Source organism: Megalops cyprinoides, chromosome 18 (assembly GCF_013368585.1).
Source record: "Megalops cyprinoides isolate fMegCyp1 chromosome 18, fMegCyp1.pri, whole genome shotgun sequence".
Classification (NCBI taxonomy): Eukaryota; Metazoa; Chordata; class Actinopteri; order Elopiformes; family Megalopidae; genus Megalops; species Megalops cyprinoides.
The window spans coordinates 20,425,205-20,442,406 of record NC_050600.1 but is presented as its reverse complement, the minus strand read 5'-3'; the positions used below and the strand labels follow the sequence as shown (position 1 = coordinate 20,442,406).

The 17,202-nt window shown below is 40.9% G+C and overlaps 1 protein-coding gene across 1 annotated transcript; it reads left to right on the top strand.

The window, feature by feature from the left end:
• Nucleotides 1–681: 681 nt before the first annotated feature.
• On the top strand, nt 682–17,004 carry mnd1 (meiotic nuclear divisions 1 homolog (S. cerevisiae)). The gene is made up of 8 exons (XM_036551980.1): nt 682–733; nt 1,803–1,868; nt 3,342–3,399; nt 4,783–4,931; nt 8,490–8,564; nt 9,345–9,459; nt 13,858–13,902; nt 16,893–17,004. The coding sequence occupies exons 1-8, from the start codon at nt 731–733 to the stop codon at nt 16,997–16,999; spliced, it is 618 nt and encodes a 205-aa protein (XP_036407873.1). The 5' UTR covers nt 682–730; the 3' UTR covers nt 17,000–17,004.
• Nucleotides 17,005–17,202: the final 198 nt, after the last annotated feature.

Here is a 17,202-nt window from a genome sequence, read left to right as displayed (position 1 = left end):
TGAGTGTTCCCTCATTGATTTTAATTTAGTCATGATTGTGTACAGCACATAAATAAAAACACTGCATTGTTTGAGAAATGTGTCTTTGTCGTAAGTTGACGAGAAAAATGTTATGTTCCTATTCTTGTTTAATTTTTTAATTTAAACAGATTTTCTTAGTGCTCCTTGCCATTACAAATGTGTAATTTTCATTATTTTAGTTTGACAGAGCTGCAGTAGATTCCTATACTATGGCATGGGTCAAAGAATGCCACTGTGTTACCTGGAAGTAAATTGTTAATTTTTACAACAACAAAAAGCATTTTCTCACAATTTCTTGAGTGAATTACAACATAAATACACTTGGTTTAGCAATATTTGCACAGCAACATGACTTTTGATGCCATTTCTGTATGCTTTCACGTCCTTATGCAATTACATGTGCCTATACAAAAACAGTGCATGTCAGAGGAAAAGCACGTCATCGTAGGCGTGCTTTATGGCAGTGTCTTTAACTTACCGCCAGGGGGCGTCTAAGGCTCATAGATAACAGAGCCGTAAATTGTTGAAACGTCTTCGCATAGGAACCGCCCACATTCAGAGACGCGGGTAAATTGAGTGGACGCCACAGCAACACAGCTAACCAAAGCTAGCCAACCCCTGTAATCAATAATAGTTAGTTAGTTAATAACCGTCTACAACAGGACATTAATAGTAATTTTTCTCCGTGTAAGAAAGAAAAGAGGACGCCATGGTAAGGATTCTAACCGAGACGTGGCTGATATTACTTGTCGATTAGCTTGACAATGTGCTTAGCTTGCTAATCAGACTAACTACGTTCATTAGTTAAGCTTGTAGCTAGCCGGGCCTTTGTATGAAAACAGTGAAAGATAATGCTCAGATAGCTTGCAAAATCATTACAGATTTTCAAAGTTTACATTTAGGGAGCTCGGTAGCTGGCTTGCTAACTACAGATTCACTCAGTGATAACATCGCAGGGCTAACAATGTTGACAGCTTTTAAAACAGTGGAACATTTGATACGGGGTGCACCAAGCATATGTAAACTAAACTGTAAGTCTAAGTTGTGCGTCCCATATAATGATTAATATAAGCACTTCCTATCTGAGACGATTTTCTGTCTTAGTATTTTTCAGCTTTAAGTTGTGATTGTCATTACGCTTCACGAATATATAAAGTCAGCTTAATAAAATCACTGTGCTGTGCACACCTTTTCGGTGTTATAATAGTTCTCTATGATCGATCAGTCATTGAAATTATTAGTTAAATTGCAGATTGATGTAAAGCCAAAACATGTTCTAGCAACTATACCATTAAACAATTTCAACTAAAAGATTACTCACGTTTTACAACACCAGCTACACCTCAGTGGCTACGCTGGGGTTGTATTTTACTTTGCACTGTTCTCTACTGCGCTTGTGTTGATTTTAACCACGCTGCCATTTCTTTATAGCTAAATAATTACATAATAAAACTGTAATGTTGTCATCACGATATTTTTATTTTTTTGGTCAAATATTTGAACATGAATGAACATGAATGCTGTATTTTTTAGGGTTATTAAATGCAATTTTGTGCATGCTCCGATGACAACGCAGTGGGACCATATAATGATGTCCAGGTCACCACACTTCACGTCTTTAGCGTCCAGTTCCCACTCATAAAAAGCCTAAAACGCCTTCACATTGAATCACTGTTTTTTATCAACATTTTTAAATAAAAATCACACACTAACTTGGTGCGTGTGAACATGAGTTGATGTGGTGGGGCCACCTGTATTTGGGATCTCATTGTTTTTGGCAGTCAAAGAAGAAAGGCCTCAGTCTGGAGGAGAAGCGCACTCGAATGATGGAGATATTCTTTGAGACGGTAAGTTCTGTCTCCTCCATGTGGCGGAACCTGGCTCTTTCACAGCCTGCTTACCCCTCCCTTGTCATAAGTTGTCATTTGGGTTCTGTAACAAGGAGCCATTTTTTAGAGAATATCTTGCATGCTTTGTGAAGCTACAGGCTTTCCTCATTGTAGTTTAATTTCAAAGAGGCTCTGAAAATTATATCTGTTAAGGTTCCATTGTATGGAAAAGGCATTTTCCATGTTAAGCATCTGTAACGTTTCTCAAGTCAAGTTTTTTTCAGTGTGTTTGCTGGAATGGTTGATCATGATACAGTGGGGTATATGGGTAAAATTGTCTTGTATTTCACTGAATCATAATTTACTCTCACCTCAGTAAGGAGCAATTCCTAAAAATATATTCCCAGCTGTGCTGAAATGGAAGAGATCCCCATTTGATGGTGCCAGCTCTGATCTTAATAATGAATCGAGTGAAACTGCATGTGCGAATGCAGATTCGCAATAAATAATTGAACAGCAGTAACCATTACTGGATAAAAATGCTGAAGGGCACAGTGTATTTTAAGAGTGCACATCATGTAGTGTTATGTTGCCTTGAAAATCACTTTAATGGCAAGCGGATTAAGAGCATAAGTGTTTTGGTTGTAGCAAAAATGAGGAATGTCCTGGTCTAAACAACAGCCTGCATTTCATTTAGGTTTAGCGCAGAGTTAAGTGGTTATGCATATGCCCACGTGTGTAGCCATTTAGTCCAACTCGGGGCTACCCAATGCAAAGGATGGCCACTAGCATTTTACCTACAGTTTGTACAAGGTATTGACACTTTCTACATAACCTACCTTGGCGCATGTATGAATTAAGCAAGCTGCCAGCAGGGGGCGTTGTACAGCAAGTGTGCACCGTGTGGGTTTAGCCGTCTGAAGTTTGTGGGTGGAATAATTTGTCATGCCTTCCAGCTGCAGTGTTTGTGTGTGTGTATGGGGGGGATGAAAGGGGGGTTGGGTGGTAATTGCGGGTGTGTTACGGTGAGGCAGCCTAAATAATATGGCTCAGGGGTGATGTGCGGCTCCCGAACTGCACCGTTATTACAGCCCTAGGAACAGCTGACTCCTACTTTCACTTTGAAGGGGAGGTTTTCCACAGGAGGTTTTCCGTCATCCTTCCCATCAGCACCGCCGTGCAGCAGAATGACTGGGGCTCACCCCAAATAAGCATCTCCGTTACTGTACTAATGTATTTCAAGGACAGGATCTTTTTTGTAGTATATGAATGAATAATGTCAAACTCTTCCTTTATGCAAGCACACAGTACGTGCATACAGATATAAAATACTAATATAGTCAGGTGGTGGTAGAAGTGTTTAATGAGGCTTTTATTTTTTAGATATTCATACCCCTTATGTTCCTACCAGTTATTGTATGTGTGGTTATTTGTTCTTGAATATGTAGCAGAAGTTCTGACACTTTTTTTCACTGCTGTTGTTTCCTACAGAAAGATGTGTTTCAACTAAAGGACATAGAAAAGATCGCTCCAAAGACCAAAGGAATCAGTGAGTGCTGATTTGTGGTCACTTTGGATTTGAATCATCTCTCTCTGACGCGTTCATGCATACGTGCACAGATACACATACAGTACATGTACAGTACCAGCCAAAAGTTCAGACACACCTACTCACAGAAGGCTTTTGTTTATTTTTACTATATTCCACCTTTCAGAATAATAACAAAGACATCAAAATTATGAAATGACACAAATGGAATTATGTAATGACCACAAGTATTAAACACAACAACGCTATCTTATATTTTAGATTATTAATAGTAGTCAAAAATACATTTTAAAATGCATTTTTTTTCATAGACATGGACTTCCTTATTTATATTTGTCTAAGAAACAAATTTCAAGCATTTAAGCATGAGCTTTTAGATCAAAATGTCTTTGAATGCATGTTTACCATTATATTAATCAGATGTGTCCAAACTTTTGATTGGTACTGTATGCTTGTGCACGTATTGTAAGATGTCAATGGCTCAAGCCTTTCAACACTCTCTTTAGAAACAAAGTATCCACTTCTTTCAAAAACAGCTGTGATTCAATTTATTCAAAACAATTACTGTAAGTTAACACCTGTTTTCGCGCCTATGTTCATGTTTTACATTTGTGATTCCTGAGATGTGTTTCTGTGTAATTTCCGTTCTGCTTGTGGGTCTTTCGTGTCAACACGACTCCCTAATAGCCTTCCCTAATGACCTAAAGTTTTGAATTAGTCAAGTGTGAGATCTCCACACAGCTGCACAGACAACTTAAAGCTGGTTCTTGGAGATTAATTTTTCATTGGAGCACGCACTGCGTTCTCGGGTACTCATTGAACCCTGAAGTACTGAGAAACGGTCTTAAAGGTGCTGATAGGCACCGCTTTCACGTTGATGCCGGTTTTTTTTTTTTTGGAGCTGTTGTGAAGTTCTTGGCGCTGGCTGTGTTTAGCGGCGCCTAGCTGCGTAGAGGATTGAAAATGTCCTGTGAGAGAGCAGGCTGGAGGAGAGATAAGCACGCTGTGGTCGCCCCTCTCAGGCTGCGCTTCCTCCCTGCTCGACAGCGAGGGAAATAAACAGTTCCACCGCTGTGTCTCGAGCGTCCGGAATCGCTGGTCTCCGTTGCTTGAGGGGCGCGAGGCTCACGGCTGTCACCTGACCTGCCACACTGCAGATGGTGTCTCCTCCCAGATTCACATCTTCCCCTTAAGGGTAGTTGCTTGGCAAAATGTTTTCATCGGCATAGTTTTACTGAAGCACACCTTGTCACCTTGAGGTCTGTTTACTAGAGTTGTGGCCCCTCGATACCTGTTGCTGTGTCACGCTGTGTTAATCCTGTCGTCGGTGGTGTCCGCCGCGCACGCGCACAGAATAACAGCCCCCTTCTGCCCTCCGCACAGCGCCCATGTCCGTGAAGGAGGTGCTGCAAAGCCTGGTGGACGACAACATGGTGGACTGCGAGAGGGTGGGCACCTCCAACTACTACTGGGCGTTCCCCAGCAAGGCCCTTCACGCCAGGAAGCGCAAACTGGACGAGCTGGAGAAACAGGTACTCTGCGTGGTGTAGAGAATCGCCAAGCCGCTCTTTTTTTTTTTTTTTTTTTTTGGCTATTTTGACGCACCGCCAGTGGCTGGCGTCCACAATTTCTCCTGAAGCCGAATCTGTTTGTTTGTTTGCCTACTTTCACACATTCACAAAGTACCCGCAGCGCTCCCGAGATGCAGTGCATTGTACATAACAGGTGCACCCATTGCAATAGTGCAGTTACCGTGCAATTTGACCTGATCTGTTCATGCTCAACAGAACAGGCTGGCTATCAACAGTAGCATCCATCGTATTTTACCTGAAGTTGAGTGTAAATTACCACCATTGTTAGGGCAGTTTCAAGATTTCAAAATGCTATACCAGTTGATTTAATCTAATTTTTGCATTTTGAATTGTATCATGGCCAATGAAAATGGTGTTTGTGTAAATTTTCTGTTAAATCAAGCATTTTTATAGTAAAGGTAAAGCCTTATACACAAAGTACTCATACATATCTGTATATGTACATTTTTCTGAAGCGTCTGCTTTAAGAGGTGATGAACGTAATATTTCTTATACTAAAAAAGAATGAGACGAGTGATGAAATTGAATACCCTTGGTTCTCCTTCAGAACACAGAAAAAGCAGGCTTCAGTGTCAGGTGCTGAATCTCTATCTCTTTACACTGAGTTCCTTCATGAGCACATGCTACGAATTTACACAGTTTTAAGTCGAGATAACCGCACTGAAGAGCCGTTTGTCTAATGAGCCTCCGCTGTGACCCACTTTTGCTGTTCTGTTTACAGCCGGCTCAAAATCAGATTTTATCAGCTGTCTCCGCTGAAAGAAAAAAAAAAAAAACGTTCATTCAGGGAGCCATTTGTAGCAGTTTAAATGACGGTCATCCTCACACAATCATCCTGTGACAAGCCAGATCAGAATTTCTGCATGTTGGTTTGCGCTGTTTTGTCTACCCCATGAGTCTCTGAGCCACGTTAGAAGGGGTTATGTGAAGAGGAATGTGAGTAGCAAAATCTGATCTCTGTTTGCTGAACAGATGCCTTTATGTACACTTGCTTATATGGCATACCTTTTAAAATGCTTTTTATCTGTTTGTACAGCTGGATGTACATGCTAGCGGTCAATCAGGTTAACTACCTTGCTCAAATGTACGGCAGTGATACCCCCTGGGATTCAGACTAGCAACTCAATGGTGAAATATCCAGGTTCTTAACCACTCCACCATATTGAAACTCCTGGAAATATGACTGAAACCATCAGGTCTGTGTATTACATTGGTGCTTCTCAACCCCTGGTCTGTGGGAAGTTGTTGATCAGTCCCTCAGTGCCCTTTTCCAAGCATATACATAGCTAGCAAAGAAACTAATGTTAGCTAACTGTATGGTAATTTTAGTGGCTAAAGTGACTTCAGTTTGTTTAAGAAGCCTCACCGACAGTGGTACATTGGTTGTCTTGGCAACCCAAGGCAGATCAGAACATGCAGCATTTGTCAGCTATTTAGATAGCCAGCTAGCCAACGTTAAGTCCCTCTCTAAACAAACAGCTCTTCGCCTGTATTTTGCTTCAAAAGGTGGATAAGCAAATGGTGAGTGTTCAGTACCTCATAGTAGTGTTAAGAAAATAAAATGAGCAAATGGTGACTTGTCTCTGTACTGTTTTACCCAACATACATCAAATATGGGTTTATTCCTGTTGAGGATAAATGAATGTCCAACTGCTTTATGCTTCTGTCAAAAACACTTAAAGTAATGCGCGTATTAAAACACAGAACCTACATGGGCATCTTAACCGAAGCACCCTGAGGAAAAGTAGTTGAATAAGAGAGTGAGCTCCCTATTAAAACTTTGCTGCAAAGCAACCCCAATGTGACAGACGAGTATCTACGAGGTAGACGCAGCAGATGCATCGATTTCATGAAGTATTCAAAGATGTAATTGTCATTCATCATACTGCATTTCTGTCGGCCAGAGAGAATACACGTTTTGAGGGTTTAAATTCACATATTTTGTTTCGAGTTTGGCCAATGGCGTCATTAGGTCCAATCTATAGCCCCGAATATTGTAAGCCTAGCCCCAAATATTTTCGCCCTGAAAAAGGAGGTGTTAATAGCAAAACAACAGACAGACCGTATAACAGAGCGGAACTTGACTTGCAGTGTCTGAGGGTGTGATAATATTTATTTATTATAAAGGTGGATATAACCTCCCCAACCTACCGATGCCGATCTCCCTTCAAAAAAAAAAAAAAAAAGACAAGCCCCAGGCAAAGTTTACTTAGCCCCTGATCTTTTCAATAGCTAGAAACGCCCCTGAGTTTGGCTACTGTGCTAGTTTTGTTAAAATTATTATCTCAGCCTTTGATGAACTGTAACACAATAGTAATATGCCTCTTGGGAAGTATATTACCAAATTGAATGGGTAGGCATATGTTGTACTTATCTAAACAAAGTGTCATTCTTTGGCTCAAGATCAAATACCTGGGTACGTGATTAAAAGCTTGCTAGACTGGTAGTGCTAAAGGGCATGAGACAGAGAGTGAGGCAAAACCAAAGAAGCGTAGTTTTAGACAGGCTTATAGAACAACTGATAGAGAATACATCCATAAGGGGTGCGTTTTTTCATTACTTGGGCAGTAATGAATGAATTCAGGCAGCATCAGTCTGATCCATGGTATGGAGAATATATTATGCCTGGAGTGAACTTTCACCCTGTCCCAAGCAGTCCCAGATATGACTGGCGCTCTGCATCAGTTAAAATGAGTGTCACATTGAATCTGAATGGGGGCATAATACATGTCACAGTAACGTGGTATTTTCAGTTTTATCTGATGGTGCTAGAGTAGTATGACATGGGGAGTGCATTTATCAGTTAGTGATTTTCCTGGAATTAGAGGTGATCTGCTGAATCATCTGTTTAGTGTTTATTTACTCATTGCTGATTCATGCCCGGTTTAGACTAGCTCTTCGAGATCGATGATAATGTTAACGCTTTGGCCTAACTGTGTACATTAAACCTTGTTTGTTCACTCTTCACACTGCTCAGATTTCTTATCTGTTTAAGGCCTTTATGAGTGAGATCAGTTGAAAAGTGCTGTTGAATGTGCACATACTTTGGACACACAAGGCCTCTCTTTTAAACCGCAGAATGGTGTGATGGTGTGAAAATATCACAATGTGACAAGCTGTCCAAATGCCGTCTTTGAGGAAAGCAGATTTTTTTTTTTTTTAAGCTATCGTAGCAAAACAGAAATCACAAGGTCTCTCTTCAGATGGCTGGTGGAGCCATAGAGCCTACTGACCATGTGCTTCATCCACCATCAGTGCCGGATATGTCAGCAATATCAAAGCAAAATTTGCTGTACAAACCACTGTTTTCCATACATTTCCCATCAATGGTTTCTACTCCTGTAATATTTTGTCTTTTTATTTCATTACTGTCATTTGGCAAATGTGCTGATCAAGAACATTTCAGTATTGGATGCATTAACATTATCCATAATCTGGGAGAATTTGTGCAGAGACCTGACCATGGGGTGTTAAATATTTTTTTTTGCCACTTTGCAGCATTCTGATGGGAAACAGCGCAAAGCAGCCCTACAGCAGGCTGTTGAAAAGGCCAGAGAGGGACGTCAAGACACCGTAAGTTCTTTTACAAGTAATTATGGTAATGACTTGGAATTACTATTCCATCAAAGCAGGAGAGATAATCTTAGCACTGGATTTAGTACGTGTGTTGCATGAAATTGTTAGTTATGGAAACCCGGTTTATTATTCTGTGTTGTCTAAAAAAAAAAAAAAAAAAAAACACCATACCACCCCTTGCAGGCAAAGATATCTTAAAAATGGGCTGTTTTTCCTCAGAGGAATGGCTAGAAAGACATTTCAATACCAGTTTTGAGGTGGAAATGCAGAAGGGGTTTCTTTAATGGTTGACGAAAACACAGTTACACTGTTTGCTAACACTATGAATGCCTTAAGGGATTAAGATGGAAGGAAATATGGAGATGAAACATAGCCCTGAGAATATGAGAGAGATGTGTGTTTCTCACACTGCTGAAGCAGAGAGGTCCTTGGGGAAAGCCAGATTTTTGAGGGTTTCAAAGCTAATTTAAACAATACCCCAGTGTAGCAGCAGGGATACTGCTATAGGAGGGGCCGGCTGTCGAATGAGACACTTAATGAGTCCTCACTTGGGCTGGATGGCCTAGTAAGAAGCTGGCAGTCTTGCTTCTCTCCAGTCTAATTGGCTGAATAATCCCCCGCCTCTCCACCTCATTGGATGTGTGACAGACGGGCGTTCTGGTGCATCACGGCCGCCGTAGGGCATTCAGATGAAGGGGTACAGGCCATTGTTGCAGGTGGGAACACCCTTTTCTGTCTGTAAAGAGTGAGAAATTTGAGCAACTCACTGCCTTTTAGGAGGAGAGGGCCACGCTACAGAAGGAGCTCCAGTCTCTGAGGGAACAGAGAGCCCACCTGAAAGCCGAGTTGGACAAGTATAGGGAGTGTGATCCGGAGGTGGTGGAGGAGATACGTGAGTGTTGGGCCACAACCGTTACATGTTCACTCCGCACTGCATGCTGGGGATGGATACTGTTGTGCGTCCCTGTAAAGGGCACTTTAGGACGTACTCGGTGGGGTGGGAAATAGCCATAATTTACCTTACATTTACCCTTGATCAGATATATTGAAATGGAGGTTTGGGGCTCGGTTTGTTTTCTGGAAAATCAGGTTGATTAATTATTGAAATGAGTATAGCTCTGTGTGTACACAGCCGTGAATTGCTCAAATGCAGCTGAAAACAGCAACAAAACAAAATGGGGCAAACTTGATTTGAATACCTGGCTCAGAAGGAGCCAACATGTTTCAGCCTCACAGTCTTTAGTTACAGTGTGCATTTTCAGGAAAAAGTCAAGAAGATTTTGAAAATGAGCCGCAGGGAAAATGCTTACCAGCCACGTACTAACTGAGTTGTACTTTCAAAGCTGATCTATAATTGCTCGCTACATCCAAACAGACATTTTCCCTGTGGTTTTATTTTTTGACCCAACAAGCCTAGGCAACAACATCTAAGCCTGCTCCCTCCATACTGATTAAAAGCATTGATAAAGATTCCAAAGGGTCCTTTTTTATCACTGCAACCTTGGTATACATCCTGGCAGCATCGCTGAGATTTCAGCCAATGTCAATCACTGCGGTCAAACGTGAACAAGCCGGAGCACGGAGAAGCCAACACGCAGAGCCTCCATCAGAAGCATCAAAGCCCTGCATCTCTCCGTCATGCTGGAAGCATGTCGAGGGGTATTCAGCAGAAGTGCTGAATTTAGCAGCAGGATGCTTGGCCCTCCCACGCTGCGAGAAGATATCTGCGCGATGATCTATTCCTGTGAGATCATTTCTGGCAATCCGGCAGCACAGAAGCAGGCTGAATCACTGCTCCCAGCGCATATTTGAAACGAACCACCGTGAAATTCTGTTACTGCTCGAAACAACCAGCTTCCCTCTCTGCTTAACGTGGAATGTATCTTGGCTTATGTTAAAACCTCAAAAGCATTTTGAGATTTTGTTAAATATGAGGCAAAAAAGCAGTGGAGAAAATGAGGATGCACTTCTGACAAAAAGAAAAAAAAAAACATTCTTTTTCAAAAGGGAAAGTGCACGACAAAATATTAAAATAATAAGACGAACTCTCACGTACCTTTACAGTTACCTTACCTGTTGATTTTACTTCTATACATTTCCTGATGTGTCGTACTGAATTGAGTATTCCTGAACCAAAACACAATCTCAAAATGTGCTGTGTGCTGCATAGGTTTTGTCTCCATGGGCACTTTGAAGATGTGTTTCAGTTCTGGGACAACAGAACTGTTATGATAAAAGATAAGACAGAAGCTAAGAATCCCAACCGTCTTAAAGCTGTGCAACAGTGTAACTTAAGACTGTATACAAATGTAGTTGACAGCTGGTTACTGAACCCTGCTCTCAGGATAATTTCAGAAACGGCTTCAACTCAGTCACGTTACCTGAACATTCTAAAGACCTGTTGAATCCTCCACCAGTGTCCCATGATGCTTAGCAAGCAATCCAGCAGACTGGTTTGCTAGTAGCCAAAACAGCATGTGAAAAGGACTGAATCAACAGAGATGTTGTTATGGGGTTGGAAAAAGTGGATTAAAGATAAGAAACATAACAGTGTCAAAGGAGGGGATTTTCGCCCTTCTGGGGCAAAAGGTCTGCTGAAGAGCTAGGATCAATCCAAACAGGGTGTTTATTGAAGAAATCAAAAAGAGAGGCCAGCAATGATAAGAATATGATGAATGCGTAATAACGCTCAAAATATTATGAATGAAAGAACAACAGCAAGGCATGCTAGATGAATGGGACTGCAGACAGCAGACCCTCTCCACAACCCCATTCTGTGGTGAATACATTGATGTTGGACAGCACTGTTTAGTTGAAGAAGCATTGGGAACTGCTTTGATGAAGCAACAGAACTCTTTAGCTGGGTGGCCAGATCAGTAAAGTCTTTTGTGTCCTACAACAAAATCATTTTAAACATAACTAGACCAGTAAGTTAAATATGCATAGTATTTATTCAGTGCTACTTTTTATAGTAGTAAATATGTCTAAAGCAATTCAGGTTATGTACATTGAGTTTACCAGTCTTAAACTGTGTGGGAGCTGACCTGAACAGCTACATCAGCCTGTCATCTGTATGAATGAAATGGTAAGCTGTAATACTAGCCAGCTATATTTGGCATTTCTCTACCATGTGTCTCAGAGTATTTGTTTACTCACGCCTCCTGCGTCATTTTGAACCTTCTGAAAATGTAGTTTTTGAGCACGGTTGTAAATCAGATTTATTGAGTGAACAGGGGCCTGTGACATTCAGCGAAAGCGAGACGACACCGACACTTCAGACGTACCGTGCAGTCCACGGTCTGTACGCCGCAAGGCATCTTGAAGCGCCCGGCCCGGGCGAGTGCTTGACCTTGAGCCGAGCTCGGCGTCCGCGTGGCACGCCACCTCCTTTCATTACCGTCCGCGGGTGATGACACCTTTGTCGTCGGGCAGAAGGGTATAGCCCTGTGCGGGGAGCCGCCTGGAGTTCTGCTTGACCCCCGCCTGTCCCAGCTGTCATGCCTGCTCAGCTGTTTCAGGCACAGCTGACATTACATTTACATTACTTTCAGTCATTAAGCAGACGCTCTTATCCAGAGGGACTGACTTAGAGAAGCGCATACGAGGCGTGGAACATGTGCTTCCCCCCCCGCCCCCTTTACTACGGTTTGGATGCAGTGTCGTCCTTAATGATAAGCCTGGCTGGTATGATTTGGAGGAAGTGGATACATTTTTTGTCATCATTTGTACACATTGTGAATCACGCAGAAGAAAGTTTAGGAGCGAAAACCGCTTCTAGATGAATCTTTGTTACAGCCCTACAAAGGTATTGGATCCTCAACTAGTTGAACTATAATTCCAGCTCTGTAACTCCTGCTCTGCACAAGGAAAAAAGAAATGAATGTCTTTAGGTCAAGATTTAGATTGAAACAGCCGCACTGTAGTCATGATAACGGTATTTTGTGAAACTCATATTTGAATGTTAACTGCTGTTCTATATGTACAGCTCATCAGGTCTCAAAAAGTCCCTTAACCTCCTTCATTGATTTAAAGTCTTTTGTCTCAGACTGCATCCCCAGATCACATTGAAAGCAAGAGAGCAGTTAAATAAGCCTGCTCTTTAACTACGCAAGAATTCTCTCTGGGTACTAGCCAGGAATAGCATAAAGCTGTTGTATAACATGCATACATTTGCTAAAAGTAAATTATACATGTGAAACCATTTCATTTGGGCATTGTTTAGTTGGAATTTTTTGAATTTTTAGAGACTTCTGCTTTGATCACTGTGAGCCGCTGTGAATATGCTTTGTGTTATCTGAGAGCAGTGAGTTGGCCCCTGACACCCTGAAGATGTCAAAGGTCATGTGGCGTAGAGTTCTCTGACATTCTAGTCTGGATTTCCGTATCATTGCCTTTTCTTGCCATCAGTAAATTGTCGTGCATTTTTCTTTTGCTGGTGTAAGGATAATATTAGTCTCACATTTAGTTGTCAGTTTTTCAATAGGATTGGTTTAACCACAGGCTAGAGTGAAGCGGCTATGTGCTTGCCGAAGGGAACCTCTGTCAGATCAGGGAAAACCGGTCCGGTCAGTTTGTGCTTCAAAGCTGAATTATGATGTGCTGAACGTGTAGCTACAAGGCAACCACACTGTTACTCAGAGAAAATGGTGTAATTTTACTGCATTTCCCTTTAACTATATGTCCGTCTTTCCTTGATTGGGTGTGCCAAAGCTTATTCTTTTCTCCAGGCATAAATGACATGAAGGTTTCAGTATAACTGTTTGTTCAGTATAACTTAATGTCAAGTTACACAGTAATAAATACACACTTCCAGCCTTGACAGCTATGCTTTCATTAACTGCATTGCAATAAAACAGAACTTTCAGGCTATGTAATCTTATCATAAAAAGTCAATACAATGGGCTGAAGTGACATTCAACTTTTATAAATAATGATTGGCAGCTGCTGTAATGAGATTGTGTCCAAATGCTTTATTCTATGCCAGTTATAATGTTAATGTGAAATGCCTTGGCTGAAGTGTTTGAGCTGATGATGTAATTAGTTCAGATCACAACCTGGCCAAAGCATTACAACGCTGAAGTATTTTAACCCACACACACCAAAATCCAGAGCCACTTGCAAAACAGGCTGTAGGTGTGTTGTGTTCCTTACCATTTCTCATATCTGGGCTGATCAGCATTGCTTGAACCTTCACTTTTGGCACCACTGAATACCCCATGCTTTAAAGTGCTGTCACTTATTGTTAACATCAGCATTATTATGAATTAACGATCGTCCCTCTGTTTTCCAGGGAAGTCCAATAAAACTGCAAAGGAAGCCGTCAACAGATGGACAGGTGAGTCCAGCATATTGTAGCTTGGTAACAGTTCCTAACTCAGGCAGTGCTAGCTGTATACATGCATTGGTCTTCCCATGTTTGATGTTCAGTTTAGCCAATGAACCAAGTAAGAGTTTCTAAGCAAATACTTTACAAAATGAAAAACAGTTTTAGGCAGTAACATTGTACTGTACCAGGAATATTATAAATATTGTAATGGAAAAGTGTTGGTAAGTTGTGTGGGACACAACGGACCCTTGTAAAAATACATAAAGATCTGATTTTTCCTTTGTGTTATGAAACAAAAAAACTTTCTCTAGGCAGTTGTGAAATAAGATATAACTGCATGTTAAGAAATAAGCCACTGCACACTATGAAGCATTTACTGGAGGTACCCATTGTGTGCCATCACAGAAATTTGGGGTTGTGGGATTTTTTCTGAAACAAGGCTGTCTTGGAGAGAGTAGAATCATACAATTTTTGGGAACTTTGAAACATTTAAAGATCACATATAGGGAATATCAGATTTTCATATTTTCACTGTGTGGTATGGGTATTTCAGTTAGGAGGTTATGGAAACATTGACAGTATTATGCGATGTTAACTTTAATGCGTTCATATTGTATTGATTTCCATTCATAGCTATAACATTATCCTATGAGTCATAATATCGGGTAGCCTTATTTTACATTGATCAGGCCATGCAATGCATCCAACCCTCTTCAAGAAACTGACCTCCCCAGCACCTTCACATTAAGAACAATGAAACTAAGCTACTTTAAAATTCTGTTGGCACAGAAGGATCTTAAAACACCCCCCTGCAGTTATCTTTGCTTTCCAACAGACTGCTTATTACTGTAATTATACAGCTGAAGGTTAAAGGCCTGCTCTCGTTACATGCTGTCATTAACATGTTCTCCTATGTTGGGCTCGGCAGTGAAGCCTGAGTTCAAAGTCAAAATGAAACCTTTCAGATCATCCATAAAGGCAAATGTGATGCCGGAAACGCCTGCTTCACCTTGCCCCAGTGCAGGATTGACCTTTTGTCACAATTTGGCAATTGAGCTTTGCGGTGTCTAAATTGTGTTCACCATGGAGCTATGAAAATCATACCCTCAGTCAGTCGAATTTCACCTAATGTAGTGTTGTGGTGAAGGAATTGCCCTTCACAGATTATAGGAAAGAGTTGTATGAATGCATAGGTTAACGCATACTTTTCCCTGAAATATTAGCCACCTTTGCTAATATAAAATACAGCCCAGTGGAAAATGCTTTTGAGTAAGAATTATATAAAGCGCTGTACATTACACAGCATTATTTCCATTGAATAGCCTGTGTCATGTTTGTTGAGAGGAGTGCGTCGTGGACAGTGTTTGTCTAAGACTTTCAGATGTCTTGTTACAGAAGATAACAGCTTAATCTTTGGTGTCTCTTGGTGTTCTTGGCCAAGCCAAGACCCCACACACCCCTGTTTAGACCAAAGTCAGTACATAATAGTGTAATTACAGGAAGCTTTCCACAAACTACATCCTATCTGGATTAGTTCTTACTTCTGAAGTACAGACTGTTCAGGCACTATGCAGTTACCTCAGTGAAACACATGCTTAGGTTTTGATCCAGTTGTTGATAATTCAGATGTTTAGCCAATTACAGCCATCTAAAACCAATATCTTTTTTGCAATTGCAGTGCTTGGCAGTAAGCAGCACTGTTTCGTAAGAATTTTTATTTACTTTTTTAAGGCTTTAGTGGGCACCAAGGTCATAGGTGCAGTCACGCACTGAAACTTAGGGTCCCGATTTTGATCTAGATCCCCTTATTCACAACTACTGCAGTATCTCTCCAGTAGCAGCATTTAACGTAGGGTCATTAGTTACAATGTGAAAGAGAATAGACAAAATGAATTATATTGTCGTTTCATATTATGCCATGTCAAACTCATGTAAAAACTCTGCATCAAATAATAGACATTTATCTAATCATTTTCCATACTGAAAATGTGCGTGGAAGCATGTTTTGTTACATGGAGGGGGTCACTGTATTTACACTGTAGTTTCATTAAGCCTTAAGGGAGAGACACTGGTCATTAGCCCCTCTTCATTGTTCTCACAGATGGAATCTGTCTTTAGAATATTCTCACTCACAGGATCTATCTATAGAATATTCTCACTAATAGTCTTTCACTCTGATGGATATTACGCAAGGGCTCCTGATCCTGTCAGCTCATGGTCAGTGATTTCAGAGGTTGCGATACGGAACATTTCTGCCGCAGGCATCGTACTGGTACCTTGTTTTCAAAAGCACCGTTGGGGTAAGGTGGATTATTGACAGCTCGTTTGGAATCATGAAAGCCGTCTTGTGTGGGGTTTTTACTGAACAGGGAGCGCTTTCTTCGTTATGAAAAGTATCTGTGTATTCTGCTGTCTTTGCCTGAATTGTGAAAGTTTCCATGGGAAAGCCACTTGTGTACTTGTTTTCAAAACTCATCCTCTTATTGCCTACTGTCAGTCTTGTGGGTGTTGAGTCATTACTGTAAGTGACACATCACTATGGCTTGTTATGGTTACAGTAATACTATTACCTAATATTACCCATTATTAACATGCAATTCCAGTTAACTGCCTTGCCTGATGATACTATGACAGATCAGTACCCGGGAATCAAACTTGCACCATTCCGGTTATAAAAACATAGATCATTGACTATCAGAGTACACTACTATTACATTACTTTCAATAGCTTGTTATAAAATGTCTTTATTTCAGAGCTAAAAATCTTATGCTTTCTCTGAGTTTAAACTTCGTTTAAGCTTTAAAGGGAAATGATACATTTCTCTAGGGGACAAACCTCAATGACCCTTGGGTCCTGAGTCCAGTGCATTCCCTATTGCATACCATGCCTCCTTGTGTTGTTTGATGAATACAACAGATGATACAGCACCTTATGAACAGGTAGAATGGGTCGCACTAATAAAACTCAAACATATGAGCTACTTGTGTTCTGTTTGCAGACAACGTGTTTGCCATCAAGTCCTGGGCCAAGAGGAAGTTTGGGTTCGAGGACAGCCGCATCAATAAAGCCTTTGGAGTCCCAGAGGAGTTTGATTACATAGACTGACACATTTCTCCCCATCCCCATGATTCACACTACATCAGTACACGTAGTGTAAATCTTTTATTTATTTGATTATATATAGGAATTGTGCATAGTGCATAACAACATGAATAAAATAAGACACGACTATGGGGAAAAAAAAAATCTGAGCGAAGCTTTTTATTTTTTTTATTTTTTTTTGTTCCTCCCATCTGTCCCTTCCACAG

What these genes read in the sequence shown, in the direction of transcription:
- mnd1 (XM_036551980.1), top strand. An exon ending in TGGAGATATTCTTTGAGACG is followed by an intron (nt 1,869 to 3,341) that starts GTAAGTTCTGTC and finishes TGTTTCCTACAG; the next exon opens with AAAGATGTGTTTCAACTAAA. An exon ending in TGGACGAGCTGGAGAAACAG is followed by an intron (nt 4,932 to 8,489) that starts GTACTCTGCGTG and finishes GCCACTTTGCAG; the next exon opens with CATTCTGATGGGAAACAGCG.